Source organism: Triplophysa dalaica, chromosome 3 (assembly GCF_015846415.1).
Source record: "Triplophysa dalaica isolate WHDGS20190420 chromosome 3, ASM1584641v1, whole genome shotgun sequence".
Classification (NCBI taxonomy): Eukaryota; Metazoa; Chordata; class Actinopteri; order Cypriniformes; family Nemacheilidae; genus Triplophysa; species Triplophysa dalaica.
Genome location: NC_079544.1, coordinates 27857560 through 27873291, shown reverse-complemented (window position 1 = coordinate 27873291; position 15732 = coordinate 27857560). Strand labels below are relative to the sequence as shown.

General features: G+C 38.6%; 1 protein-coding gene across 1 annotated transcript in view; it reads left to right on the top strand.

The window, feature by feature from the left end:
* The window catches only part of cacna1eb (calcium channel, voltage-dependent, R type, alpha 1E subunit b), a 177864-nt gene that overhangs the window by 153947 nt on the left and 8185 nt on the right, over positions 1-15732 (top strand). Inside the window, exons 37-43 of the mRNA XM_056742725.1 lie at positions 914-1041; positions 5614-5710; positions 6189-6294; positions 12099-12206; positions 14753-14853; positions 15031-15077; positions 15262-15367. Of these exons, the coding sequence (XP_056598703.1) occupies positions 914-1041; positions 5614-5710; positions 6189-6294; positions 12099-12206; positions 14753-14853; positions 15031-15077; positions 15262-15367 (693 nt within the window). The remainder of the gene's footprint in view (positions 1-913; positions 1042-5613; positions 5711-6188; positions 6295-12098; positions 12207-14752; positions 14854-15030; positions 15078-15261; positions 15368-15732) is intronic.

Below are 15732 nucleotides of genomic sequence, written 5' to 3'. Positions count from 1 at the left end.
TGGTGATGACACATACCAGATTTGAGTCAATGGGCTAGACACGCCCACTTCCTGTCGCAGATGGTGATTGTCCCTTGTGTCGCCAGAAGTCACCAGCTCTTCATTGAAATTAATTACATCATGTCGCTTTGTTGCTAGGTGTCGCTGGCGGTGTGAACACACAGTAAGGCTAGTCCAAGTGTAAAACTTACATTAGAGCAGTCTAAACTGAAAGCAACTTGAACTGACATGTTAAAAACTTTTGTGACTTTCTAAAGTATGTTTGTAAAAACTGCTTAAATGTCCTATTTTAACTAAGGTCTAGTCCTGGCTTTATCTAATCCCTGTCCGGGAGATCGCCCCAAAGAGTGCTATGTACTTATTGTCGCACAGCCTCCATCTAGATAAACTATGTTCATACTTACAAATATTTAGATGTTCATGCTCATATGCAAGTAGGGGTTCCACCACAGATAAAAACTGATGTTCACATGTGGTATTTCTATTTAATGAAAAAGTCCAGAATCTGCCAGTTTGTAGCAACTGCATTATTATGTTATTTACATTTACATTTAGTCATTTAGCATTTATCCAAAGCGACTAAAAAGTTGGGTAAACAATGGAAGCAATTGGGTCAAACATAAGGACAAAAAAAAGCATAAGAGCAATCAAAACATGTCTCATAAAATGCTCAATTTGTATGCTCAAATGTGGCTTGACCACACACACCCTTTGTTATTTTGCTTTCTATATTTTTTATTATAATGTATGTCTCTTTGGACCATAGAGACCACATGGACTATTTGTGATGTTACAATATTTTGTTATGCGCAGAACATGCAGAATAAACAAGTCCTCCCCCTTTTTGGTATTCACATTTTATCCATCGTTACCATTCATTTATCTTGGCACATTCTTATATTTTTATCATAAGATGCTGAACCTGTTCGTGGCTGTAATTATGGACAACTTTGAGTACTTGACTCGGGACTCCTCCATTCTTGGCCCTCATCATCTGGACGAGTTTGTACGCATCTGGGGGGAATATGACCGAGCAGCATGGTAGGCACATACAGATCACGCTACCATTGAAATGCAAGTTAAAATGTTGTTTACAGTGATAAGTTTCCTTGCTGGGAACCAAATCTCATTAAAGACCACAATCAGGTTTTCATGAAATTTCTCCTGATTTATCAATTCATGCAGACGTCAGATTTTCGTACAAATCTTTGCTTTGCACTAACAGCCAACAATAATCATGATCAAAACACTTTTTCAATTTTGAGTTTTTTCACAAAAAAGATGGCAACTATCAGTAAGAACTCTAATATCTACTGACCAGCAACTGTGTAAACTCCTTATTGTTTCTGCTTTAATGTATGACCTGATATTGATATTACATAACATATTCTTCTGAACTAGCTCTCTCACTTCTACCATTTTCTGAAACCATGAACAGTACAGTTGGCCCAATCATGCCTGAAAGGTTGACTTTTCACAGAGATTTCATGTGACGACAGTAACACAAAGACTGAAAAGAATCTCTTAAAAATCATTTATCCTTTTCCTCTTTGACCTTTGAAGACTCTATTGCCTTTAAGAACTGAGCATCACTCTTCTGAAACACTTTCGAATACTGTTTCATACTGAATAGTTTGTTCTGCAGGAACTAATAACTGAAGTCATTATTAGCCATTATTAACTACTAAATGTGGACGCCTCTAATCTCTAATACAGAATATTCCAGCATCAATTCCTCAAAATAAATGTCTTAAAATAATTTAAAACGGTTCGGGGGGCAACATGAGAATATCATTTTTTTATTATTGTATCTCTCTAGTTCTTATAAAGTTAAGAATACATAAAGTCATTTTATATGAGAATGATTTAATTTCATATTGCTGTTGTGACGTGTTCCTCGTCCTGTGGACTGTTAGTTTGTATTTGATTTCCTGTTTCCTGTGCGTTTTGAGTAATGTTTCGTCTTTCTTTTGTTCATTGGTTCCTTGCATATTGTTTGTTGTGTAAGCTTGTGATGTTGCGTTCAAGACACCTCGAAACTGGGATATTTCCCAATACAAATGCGAAACTAACATCTGTATTTACTTGCATTAAAAGTATTTAGAAACATTAGCACATTATAAGTATCTGTTAACATTAAAAGATCACCGTTCCATAAATTATTTTCTGGGTAAAAGTGGGAATTATCTCATTCTCGAGAGGATGTGAATGCAGCGTTAACCCTCACTATTACACAGCAGTCTGGAATACTTGATTCTGATTGGCCAGTTACTACATTCCAAGGTGTGATTACTCCCAGAAAACAACCGCTCACAACTAATAACACATGGTAACCTGGATGCTGCAAACATTTTGACAGGCACAGTTTAATATAACACAAAAAATAAATATGTCTTTAACCACACCTTTGACAATATACACTGACCAAAATAATAAACGCAAAAGTTTTGTTTTTGGCCCCATTTTTCATGAGGTGAACTCAAAGATCAAATACATTTTCTACACAATAAAATGAAAGGCCACTCTAAAATGTGCAGTTTTATCACACAGCACAATGCCATAGATGTCACATGTTTTCAGTCAGAGAATTTGGCAGTACATCCAACCGGCCTCACAACCGTAGAGCACATGTAACCACACCTGGGGCTTGTTTCAATAAGAAAGTTCAACCAACACCGAGTTAAAATCTGAACTCTGAGTTGATTTACTCAGAAAATCGCTACTCTGAGTTTTCAGTTTCAGAACAGCTGATTTGAGTTCAATCCACTCTGAGTAAATTCACTCTAGGTTACGCGCGTGCAGCATGGCGATGAAAAGCCATCATCAATTGAGTGAAGATAGCACGATTCACCATGGCAACGGCACGTGACAAAAAGCGCTCTGTTAATTTCTCGCCAATCAAATTGAAGGAACTGTTACAAGCGTACAGTGAATATGACACATATTCATATTAAAGAGCAACACAGCCGCAGCAGCAAAAGAAAGAGAGTTGGCGTGGGAGAAAAGTGCTTCACGTGTTAATGCGCATGTTTATATGTCAATCACTTTTATATTTATTTTGTTGAAACTTTGAAAAAACTCTCTCACTCTCATGTAGGTGCTATCCTTCTGCAATAAAAAGATATTAGCACCAGCTGAATATGAAATATACGACAGCGTTTTAGTGCCACGTTAAAAATAAAATTAAAACAAGATTTCGAGAATTAAGTCGAAATGTTACGAGAATTAAGTCGAAATGTTACGAGAATTAAGTCAAAATGTTACGAGAATTAAGTCGAAATGTTACGAGAATTAAGTCGAAATGTTACGAGAATTAAGTCAAAATGTTACGAGAATTAAGTCGAAATGTTACGAGAATTAAGTCGAAATGTTACGAGAATAAAGTCGAAATGTTACGAGAATTAAGTCGAAATGTCACAAGAATAAAGTCGAGATGTCACAAGAATAAAGTCGAAATGTCACGAGAATAAAGTCGAAATGTTACGAGAATTAAGTCGAAATGTTACGAGAATAAAGTCGAAATGTTACGAGAATAAAGTCGAAATGTTACGAGAATAAAGTCGAAATGTTACGAGAATTAAGTCGAAATGTCACAAGAATAAAGTCGAAATGTTACGACAATAAAGTCGAAATGTTACGAGAATAAAGTCGAAATGTTACGAGAATTAAGTCGAAATGTTACGAGAATAAAGTCAAAATGTTACGAGAATTAAGTCGAAATGTTACGAGAATTAAGTCGAAATGTTACGAGAATAAAGTCAAAATGTTACGAGAATTAAGTCGAAATGTCACAAGAATAAACTCAACTCTCAACTCAACTTTATTTATATAGCGCTTTTTACAATTTTCATTGTTACAAAGCAGCTGTACATGAGACACATTTAATACAAGTATGAATTCTAAAGCAGCCCCCCCGGCCAGGAAGATAGTGCAAAACAATATGCAAACGGTGGTGAGGAACCCAAAACTCCCATCGAGAAAAAAAACCTCAGGGGAACCCAGGCCCAACCAGGGGATTCCAGTTCCCCTCTGGCAAAAGCTGCTGCCTCTGCACAAGCTCATCAGTGCTTGCACAACAAGGCTTAATAAAAATATAAAAATTAAAGATTATCATTAACAATCTAATAGCATTTGAAATGTTGTAGAAAAAAACAAAGTTGTCGCGTCCTTTATCCAGCTCTATCCTCTTAGCACTTGTCAGGTCACCGCTTCCCATTCTCAGCTCTGCCATCAGGTCTGGGCATGAACTGCATCCTGCGGTAACCTTGGAACAAATAGACAAGACTGGCTGAGAGTAGAGTACTGTTCTGCACTCTTTGATGCAACAAGTACATCATTTGTTGTTGGATGTGTTCCTGGTTCCGGTTGATCTAAATAATGCAGCCTAAATCCTCTGAGGATTAATATTATGGAGGTGTAGTGTATGCAAGATTAAAAAGATGAGTCTTTAGTCTAGATTTAAACTGACAGAGTGTGTCTGCCTCCCGGACCGTGCAGGGAAGAATATTCCAAAGTTTAGGCGCTAGATAAGAAAAGGATCTACCACCTGCACTTGATTTTGAAATTCTAGGTATTACCAACTGACAGGACCCCTTAGAACGTAATGTACGTGGTGGTCTGTAATACAATAGAAGTTCATTCAAATACTGCGGCGCTAGACCATGTAGGGCTTTATAGGTAATAAGCAAGATCTTAAAGTTAATGCGATGCTTTATAGGTAACCAGTGCAAGGTTGACAGAACCGGGGTTATATGCTCATACTTTTTTGTACGTGTAAGAACTCGAGCTGCCGCGTTTTGAACCAGTTGCAGTTTTTGTAATAGGCCCGCAGGGCAACCACCTAGAAGTGCATTACAGTAATCTAGTCTTGATGTCATGAATGCATGAATTAATTTCTCTGCATCTGACAGTGACAGCATATGACGTAATTTAGATATATTCTTAAGATGGAAAAATGCAATTTTACAGGTGTTTGCGACATGGCTTTCAAATGAGAGAGTACTGTCAAATACAACGCCAAGATTCTTAGCTAAAGTCGAAATGTTACGACAATAAAGTCGAAATGTTACGAGAATAAAGTCGAAATGTTACGAGAATTAAGTCGAAATGTTACGAGAATAAAGTCAAAATGTTACGAGAATTAAGTCGAAATGTTACGAGAATTAAGTCGAAATGTTACGAGAATTAAGTCGAAATGTCAGTGTATTTACAAATGATTAAACCAAATTGCCTGTTCCTGGAATCTGAATGTCATGTAACTTTAAAATCTAAGTAAACAGGTTTTTCTCGCAGAAGGTCTGCATTATTGCATTCCTATGTTCTACACTTCATATTTTAATTTGAATGAGTGCATCATCCGGGTACTCAAATTACACATTTTTGTGGGGAATTTTCAATGTGAACGCACAACTCACACAATTTATACTACAAAATTGTGTAAAATGATGCATACATACACAATTTGGGATGCACCAGTGTTTGTTTGTCCTTTTGATTGTGTTTCTTGTTTTTGTTTTTTTCACATTACTGCCCATGTTCTTTTGCTTTTTGGATTTTAATAATAAACCAAGTTGCCTGGTGACCTCAATCGTGACCGATGTTTTTATCCTTCAGTGGCCGTATACACTACACTGCTATGTACGAGATGCTAACTCACATGTCTCCACCTCTTGGACTGGGAAAGAAATGTCCTGCCAAAATTGCTTACAAGGTAGGAAAAGGTTTATCTGTTTTGTAAACAATTTAATGGATTGTAATTCTATCGTTATTAACATATTTATATTTGATTATCATCTTTCCTGTAGCTCATTGGTAAGACCACTGTGTTAACAACGCAAGGTTGTGGGTTCAATCCCAGGGGATTGCACAAACCTATAAATAAATGTATAGGATAATGCAATGTAAGTCGCTTTGGATAAACACGTCTGCCAAATGCGTAAATGTATATGTATTACAAGTCCGGTTTGTTTCTGTAGAGCTTTTTAACCGTTTACTTTGCATTGTTTCAAAGCAGCTGTAAAATACATGCTGTTAAGCAAACCAGCAATAAATGTACAATAAATAAGTTATACAACCTCTGTAAATAATTGAATTGGACTGTCAGTTTTGTGAATTTTCCATCATTATTGTGTCATTGAGAAGCCTGGCCACTTTGATAATGAATAGTTGCTTTCGTGTTGTTGTTGCAGAGACTGGTGTTGATGAATATGCCAGTGGATGAGGACATGACAGTTCACTTTACATCAACACTCATGTCTTTAATCCGAACAGCACTGGAGGTCAAAATTGCCAGAGGTTAGATCTGTTCTTCTGCTCCTAAAAGCTCAACTTCACTCATTTACTTATCATCATGTCCTCTTAATATTGTATGAGTTTGTATTTCATTCTTAAAGATGTTTCGAAAGCATGCGTTGGCAGATCTTTTACCTATTAAAATCTTTTACCTATGGGGCAGTCTTTCTACTGCTTTACAGCAGGTTGCGCAATTACACACCTTTGTGAAAAAGTACAGAATCCCAGAACCTAGAACGTATATGTTTTAGTGGTTTTTAATGATTGTTCTGAGTGTAATCTGGGCGGAATCTTAGACAAAAGATGTTAATTATCTCTTAATCAAAGTGATGCATTTTTGAAAAAACCTACCCTCATATACGGAGTGATAAAAAACGAACAAATGATTTTGTTTGTCCATATATTATTTACAGCAAATTTACTGTGAGCCATTAAAAATGGGTGAAAATGTTAAAAAACGCTGGCGTAGACTGGCAACATTTTTTTAAAAAGGCTGGCGGGGAATGAGTTAAGAGGCTTAACCAAACACTTTACATATTAAAACATAAACATTTGTTGTTATATAGGAGTTATGTAAAACATTTAATTTATTCAACCATGCTGAAATGTTTTAAATCAAATTAGGGGTGTCCTTGACTAAAGATTTACTTAATTGAATCAGAATTGTCACGACTTGGCTATAGTTGACTAATAGTCGAACCGCACATGTATTTGTGCACATGTGGTTACGACACCAGGTGGTTAAACAAGGGTACAACGCAAAGTGTTGTACAGAAATGTTTACTGTGTAAATGTGTACAAGAAACGTCTGTCATACTGGCATGTTGGTTAGAACTTGTAAGAATGTAAACTTCTTCCGTCCCCTTGTCTAAACAATATTCTACGGTTGAATAGTCTAATCGACGGAACACACACAGAGTTTCTGGATCCTGGAGACAAAGTTTGACACAGACACCAGGTGCATGTTCAATCAGAGTCCAAAGTTTATTGTTAAGGACTAATACTTATAAGCTTGCATCAGGAGGCGTCATATAAAACCACCAAAACAGTGGAAAATCACCAGACTTTCTGTTGAATATTGGAATAAACACAGATGCAGTATTTATGGAGGACAGGACGAAATCCAGATTCTCACAGAACTGCACCCAAGTTTTTCACCTACTGTTGCACCTGTGTATATGGTTGAGTGATAATAAAGGGATTTGATTTGAAGTGCAGCGAAACATTGATCCCAATTGCATAACGCCCCTGCCAATATTCCACTTTGAGATTGATAGTCAAATCAGGCTCCTCCTATCGAAGCATCGAATCTTTGACTATTCGGGGCCACCCCTAAGTCATATAAAGCTTTTTTCCTTTTCAATCCTGGCTTCAGGATTTGTGCACTTGCAGTTGCCAATTGAGCTAGTTTCGCCACCCAGCAGACAGACCTTGCCTTCTTGATGAGTTTGTTCAGTCTGTTGACATCCTCCTCTTTTACACCAGTGCCCCAGCATATCACAGTGTTGAAAAAGGAACTAGCTACCACATACTGGTAGAACGTATAGTATTTACTGTATTTCACACATTGAAGGACTTCAGTCTCCGCAAAAAGTAGAGTCGACTATGACTCTTTCTGTTAATTGCCTCTCATGTTTATTAACTAGTTTAGTTTATTGTCAATGTGGACCTCCATGTATTAGGTAGAGTCCATGATCTCCCCATTGCAATCGCTAATACAGACGGGGATGGGATGTGTTGTTTTTCTCCTGAAGTCATGTACCCTCTCTTTAGTTTTTGATACATTTAGGCGGCATTTATACGTCTGTGTTTTCCTCTAAAAATGCATAATTCTTGCTACAGCATTTACACTACTCCGGAGTTTTTGACCCCCTGAAAACTGAGACTTTTGGAACCTACAGACCCCATTTTAGTTTAAAACTCTGGGGCTGCGTTTCTGTGTAAATAGTAGTGGTTGGCGTAGATAATTTTTTTTAATCTAGATTAAAATGGCTCATTTGAATTCTGCCGAAGGCATTCAGAATATGTGTGCTACCCAAATAATGACTTAAAGTATGTCTTTGAGAACGGGTTTCTCAAGCCAGGTGGCGCATTAGACCAGGGGCTCATCTCCTGTTTCCAAAATGCATCTCAAACTGCTTGAGAAAGCTGTTCTACTATGATAATTGGTGATGAAAATTAAATTATGTTCAATAAGATGAACTTGTGTTTACTTCCGCATTAGCTAAGTGATGATTTGCGTTTAGGTGGTACTTGAGACTGGAAGAGCTCCTACAGTACATTTACATTTAGTCATTTAGCAGACGCTTTTATCCAAAGCAACTTACAAAGAGTGAGGGAGCAACAAGCGATATGTCATACAGGAGCCATAATACATTAGATCTCAATACAAAGTTACTGGTTTCAACTAAAGGTAGACCAGAACCTGTTGAGAGAAAGTTTTTTTTTTAAAACCAATTCCGCATTGCACAAGGTGCAAACAACCTTAGTCTTGTCGATGTTTCCATTGGGAAGCTTCTTAAAAATACATTTTCCCTGAAGCAACCCTTCGGCTTCATAGCTGCATCCATGTTAGCACGTCACGTTTGATGTGGTAATTTCACAGTAACGTTATGTTGTGTTCAGACCAAACGTGAATGGCGTGTCAATCGCGAGTGATTTATATGTTAATGAAAAGAGCCAATAGACCTACTTGCTGAGCGAATCGCGCGAATGAAGCCCTGGTCATGAGATGATGAGGCGGTGCGAATCACGCGAATTGCAGGAATCACGTGAGTTGAAAAATCTCGTTCTCGCCCCGTACAGTGCAATTCAGCTAGGTATACATCCGCGCTAAAATATCAAGGTGAAAGTCATCATAGCTTGCGTAGTATAGACCCAGCTCCCAACCCAACTTTGAGAATAGATTAACGCCGACATTTTTTTTATCGCGCGATTAGAGTTTCGAGTTAACGCAGCACGTTAACGCCGTTAAAGGCCCACCACTAGTTAATAGACTAAAACTGAGACTTTAGAATACGCAGCCGTTGCTTACTGGTTTGGTCGTCTGTATTATTGCGTTTGATTCCCTGATTCATTAAGCCTCTTTGACTAGTAACCAACAGTCATCAACATGCAACTTATATGTATGTGCTCATGCCCAGTGTGTCTGATTGGTCATTTGACATGTGTTTTTGGTAGTGTATGGGTAAATGCAGATTTTCTAAAATGCATGTGTAAAAAGCAGTATAAACGAGGATTGTTTTCATTTTAAAACGCTGTTTTTTTACGACAAAAGGGTAATGTAAACACTACCTTTGTTGTAGCTGTTAATCAGTGCCCTGTCTTGTTTTTCACTATATTGTTATCATGTGTGTCTTGTTTCTCTCTTTTCTGTTATCCTGTGTATATAAGCCCTAGTTGTTCCTTAATCAGGTGTCAGACATCGTTCCTTTTTTAATGTGTTGATGTTGTTTTCTGGTTTCCTTCTTCCTTTGTATTGTTTCTTCACTCTCCTACGTTCCCTGACTCAGCCAAGATGGCCGCCCAAAGCATCTTGAACTCTCTGATTTCGCCAAGATGGCTATTCTGGAGTACTCTGTGTTCCTTGACTCAGTCAAGATACCCGTTCCAAAGTCCCCTGTATTCTCTGACCAAGATGGTCGCCAACCTGGCCCATAGCACCACAGGCTCGTCCATGGTTTCCAGTGCCACCAGCTCGAGTCTGGTTTGTAGCTCCACCTTGGTCCCAGATGCTCTCATCTCCACCCTGTTGCTCTTGTTTCCTCGTTATAGCTCTTCAGCTCCGCCACCGGCCCTCCCATTGTGCCCTGCGGCTCCTCTGGTGGCTCCGCCCTGGTGCTCTCCTTCTCCAGTTTGGTGCTTTCCTGCTCTGGTCTCCAGGCCCTCTGCCCCTCCAGCCCCTCCCCCTACTACGCTTCCGGTCCACCACCTTCCTGGACTTTTAGCGTCTGGAAGAGCTCTTAAGGGGCAGGGCCACGTTTACATGACAGTGATGCAGTTAAAAACCGAAAACCTTTTGACTTGCATTTTTAATTTATTTTACATATACACAACAACGTTTTCAAGAGGCACCATTTGCATATTCATTCCTCTGGAAAGGGAGTAACAGGTAAGAAAATTGGTGTAGGCTCCTCGTCATCCAAAATTGTCTTCTACAGTGCAGGAATTTTTAAAAACGTATTTAACTTAGAATAGGCAAAGACGCACGCGTAAAAAACACTACCAGGCCATTAATGACAACATCCATGAATCTTAATTTGTAGTCACACACAGCTTGCACATTGAGAGAATATTTACCCTTGCTGTTCAGGTAATCCATCGAGTTGACAGTCGGATGTTTAATTTCGATATGGGTCCCGTCAACGGCTCCTAAACATTGAGGCATACAGTACCATGAGCTAATCCGGACAATAGCTTGTGGGTCTTAGGCACAGTGAATGGCAGTTTTATGTATGTCGGTCTTTGGTGGACAGAGATGTCTCACTATGTTTGCCTGACAAGAACAGACACAGTTGATCGTGACAATCTGAAACCATCTGCGTTTTTTTGATCACTTAAGTAGTACAATGTGCACGCCACATTTTAAAGGACTCGGACTAGGGATCTCCTGTTTTTCTGTTCGCGCTCTAAGTAAGGATGGAGTTCTTCACTCAGGGCAATGACAAAGTCTTTAGACATACAAAAGTTTTTTCTCCATTGGAGATCTTCAACAATGCCAATGGCAAAGTTTTCCCTTCATATGCTTGTTCTCCCAGGTCTGATCCAAAAATACCTTTTAAAGACATTTCATCTGCGCTGATGTTTATTTAGAATTTGCCGTGGGTATATGATGCGTCTTTGCTGTTGGTTGGATATTGGTGAAGTAAATTCATACTTTGCTGAAGAAGCATTAGCAAACTCTTTGATGTAAGAAATCAAAATGTCACTTGTTAAAATATTAACACATAGCTTTTAACGTCACTGGTTTAAGCCACATACATCAAGCATTTAAATAAAGGGGGATCCAATCATGTGATAGTTGAGTGAAGTGTATTCAACAATAAACAGTGGCTAGCCCTACCAAACACCAATTAACTTTACACCATCAACACTGAGCATTTCAGTCCAGACATAAGTTTGTATCACTTCAAGAGTTCATGAGTCCAACAATAAACACAGTTGAGACCACGATTAGCAGTTCACCAATCTGTAGTGTAGAAATCCAGCATTGTAATAATCCAAACGAGAATGTATAATCCAGCAAAGAATCCGTAAAATCGGTGGTCAATGAACCATAGTCCATAGAAAATGTTGATCTCAATTTCAATGAGGTTGTCAATGAAAAACCCCTCGGAGCTGTAGAACCTAAGAGGTTCCTCACAATGGGGTTATTGGTAGCATGAGGCCGAGCCTTACAAACACACATAAAAGCAAACTTAAAGCACTCCTACTTGCAATCGTGTTGAGTGCATTTTGGGAAACTCACATGAAAGCCTAAGAAACATTCACAAAATCGCTGGTAGAAAATGCTCTTTAGTGCTAATATCCTTGATTATCGGGAAACGCAGCACTGGTCAAATAGGTTGAGAGCTATGTTTGCAGGCAAATCATTCCTTCAAATATGTTTTTTCAGCATCCAACAGTAGCAGTGGTACAGGAATATGCCCATCTAAAAACTGAAGTCAGTGCTAGCATTTACAGTGCTACACAATTAGAAATGTGTCTTTTTTATTGTATATTTTCTCACTTTGTTTTTGCCTACATGTCCGTACTTGAAAGTGTCTATTAATCTATCAAAACTACATTTTAAAAATGTCTCTTTTTAGGTGGCGAGGACCGGATTCAGTTAGACACTGAACTGCAAAAGGAAATAAGTGTTACATGGCCACACCTACCCCAAAAAACTTTGGATCTTCTGGTACCGATCAATAAAGGTAATGTTCAGGTCCCACAGATCATCAGTTTGATTGTTTTACATTCTGTGTAACCTTTTATTTGGTGTCTTTTCCATGCTCTGTTGTGCTCTCTGCTCGTTTCTCTCCTGCTTTACTTTCAATTACTTAGATAACTTGATTAGCTTCTTGTGCTGTCAATCTCAGTTATAATTGACACATTTTAAACTGGGCGAGAAAATTGTAAATAGATCTCATTAATCTCCTTGTGTTGCTTTGCTTTTGGATGCCATTCTGTGGCGTTTGCCTCTGTTAGTTTTGGAGTCACTTGTTATCTCAGGTAGAAATCTTCTGTCCTGTTGGATTTCCTATCGAAGGCGAAATGAAGTTTTCCCCTCAAGTTTTCGTAACGGCTTAAACTATCGCCATCTTGTGGTCAAAGGGTGGAGAAGCTGTCTTTGTGTCAATTTATATTATTATGTTACATATAATACACTTCACAGTAATACATATATATATATATATATGTGTGTGTGTTAGTGTTAATGAAGCACTTAGGCCTAGTCCATGACTAAATTTAAAAAGAATCAATAAATGAAAGAAAACAAAATTTTTATGAACGTTAAGTCCAGTAAGTTCATAAGCGAGGCTCATGTAGACATACATGACAAAATAAAATACAATGATTGTATATCTGTGACTTGACTGTGAACTGGGAACTTGACATTTTATTTTGTGTGTGATAGAAAAATCTAAAAATTGATATTAAAAGGAACAGGACATGTTCAACAGTGCGAGGCTATTTCCTACTTTTTTCCTGCTTTTGGGATATTCTATCAGACGTGACAGTTGTAGTCCCAATTCTCTACTGAAGTGAAATCGAAACCTACTCGAGCCAAGTTTTTTGCAAAATTTTTGAAACAGAATACGAAGCAGTCACGTGTTTATATCGAAGAACAAAGATTTGGACGTCACTGATCACGTGGTTATGCCAAAACGATCAAGCTCTGGTACTGGGTTTCACTGTGAGATGATTTGTCATTTTGGATTTGAGCTTCGAAGCCTTTGTGTTAAACATCACATCACTAGGATTATTGGATTGTATTTTGTTGTGTCAACCTCTGCTGCCTGCCCTGACCATTGCCCGTACTGTTTTGGATAATAAAGCTGCACTTAGACATTCAAGCTTTAACCCTTGGAGCAGTACGTCACATCAGTTTTCCCTGTATCACCTGAATCTGTATAAGTTGTTATTACACAGTATTATGAGTTCATAACCAGGGAAATAAAAAGCCATCAGCCTTAGGAATGTCCTCCCCCTCGATCATGACCCCTGAGGTGATTACATCACATTGACCACATTAAGTGACTGCATTAGGTTAGGTGCAGCAAGTCCATTAACAAGCAACGTTTGTATACTTTAACCACCTCCGAGGATGGTGGGGGTCTCGAGTCATTGGTACTGTTATTTTGGGTGCCGCGGGCTGAGTTTGGGAATCCCTGATCTAAATAACTGAAAGTATTCCCCTCTAAAAATAGTAAATGGTTTAGTCTCAAAATTCCGACCCTAGTTTGTGAACGATCAGAGTTGTGGTTGCAGATGAACTTTGCAATAAAGTTATAGAGCGGAAAACTGAATTTTCAGTGTGTTGGTCTCACTACAGAGATATGAAGACGTAAACACATGAAAACACAAGGCATTTTTGTCCCCATTGACGATCCATATGCTCTTTCCGGTCTTGTCTTTGATGCCGCCCTCTTGTATTCCAAGTTAACCTGTCCCCTCTTGATTTGTTCCCCTTAAATAGCCCTCTTGTCTATTGTCCTGTGCTCGTTGATTGTATTAATTGTGTAAATCGTGTGCATTATTGTACTTACCTGTGTGATATTGGATTTCCATCAAGTCTTAGTAAGTGTTTAGTTTAGTTCTTGTCTAGTGTCGGTTAGTTCAGTGTTTAGTTAGTATTCGTTTCTGTTTGCCTGTCTTATTTTCCCAGTTATTATTGCTTTACCCCCTCGTGGGTTTTTGTTTTGTGTTCTTTGTGTAATAATAAATCCCATTTGTTAACCCCTCACCACTGCTGCCCACAAATCCCAACACAAGACAAAGACAGTTACTGGTTAGGCAAATATATGCGGAACAGGTGTGTTTTGAGCTGTTTTTTTGAAAGTTGTGAAGGATGCTGCAGTTCGGGTGGAGGCTGGCAGTTCATTCCGACAAAGGGGAACCGATTGAGTAAAGGTTTTTGCAAGCGATTTGGTGCCTCCCTGTGATGGAACAAACATCCTTTTCATACAGAAGATGATGGAGGGGATGTACACCTGGGGCAGTGAGTTAAGTTAAAGGGAAGAATTTGCCTTTATCCTTCTGAAGGCAAGTGTCAGAGATTTAAACTTCATGCAGGCGGCAACTGGCAGCGAGTGATGTGAAATCAGGACGGATGTTAATTGTCCAATTAATTCAACAGAATTTTGGGCCAAACATTGATGGCAGCATGGTGGTTTTAATTATATGATGTCATGAGTTAAATGCAGTTCTGAAAGAACAATAATTCAGAGATGTGTTTTTGTCGTGTGTGTATCTTCAGACACGGACATGACTGTTGGAAAGATCTATGCGTCGATGATGATCATGGATTACTTTAAGCAAAGCAAAGCCAAGAAATTGAGACTACAGATTGAGGCACAGGTATGCTAATATGACTCTATTATAACACCAGACGCGGCCGGCGTGACACGTTTTATATCATATCAGGATGAAAATGAAATGTGAAAATGTTTTTGTGTGTGTGTGTATATTTGTGTTACATCACTGCTTTGGCTTTCTTATATGAGATTTTACAATCACTTCTTATCTTTGATACAGAGAAGTCCCAACCTGCCTCTGATATCTCATAGTGCTGGATCAGCCCTGTGAGTCTCATGTGCTGCTGTACACTCTCATAACAGCACTCCACACACTGTATTCTAGACTAAATGATTGTACAATAGTATTTGCTCTATATTGGACTGTACACATTACTCTACACATATGTGCTGCATACTTTCACATTGTCTTTCACTTTTTTGGCCATAATGTTGTGATTGTATGTTTTAGGACCAGTGGAGGGTTTGTGGCTTTGAGTCCACTATCACCACAGGAGCTCTTACTGCAGCCCATGAGCCATCGCACTGACAGCAGCGAAGACAACGATGTCTCACAGGTATACACAGATCTCTAGCGGAGTGATAACAGAATGCTTTCAGCAGGGATGTGAGTCCATTCCACTTCACTCTTACTCTGTTGGATGCGTGCTGTGCTCGTGTGAGGCATAACAGAAGTTGCTGAAGCTTCTCAAAATTAGGAGAGAACAGAGAAGCTGCACAGATGCACAGTGTAGGTGCACACCTGTAAAAGAATGATAAATATAATTTCAGGAACTTCAAGGTCCCTCACATGCCAGAACAAAAGGGAGTGTAGCTCATTTCAGACAATTTCAATACTAAATATGGACTACAAACTATAGGCATCAATATTAGCCAAAAGGCTAGAAGATATGATATTAAATCTAGTGGACTCTGGTCAGAC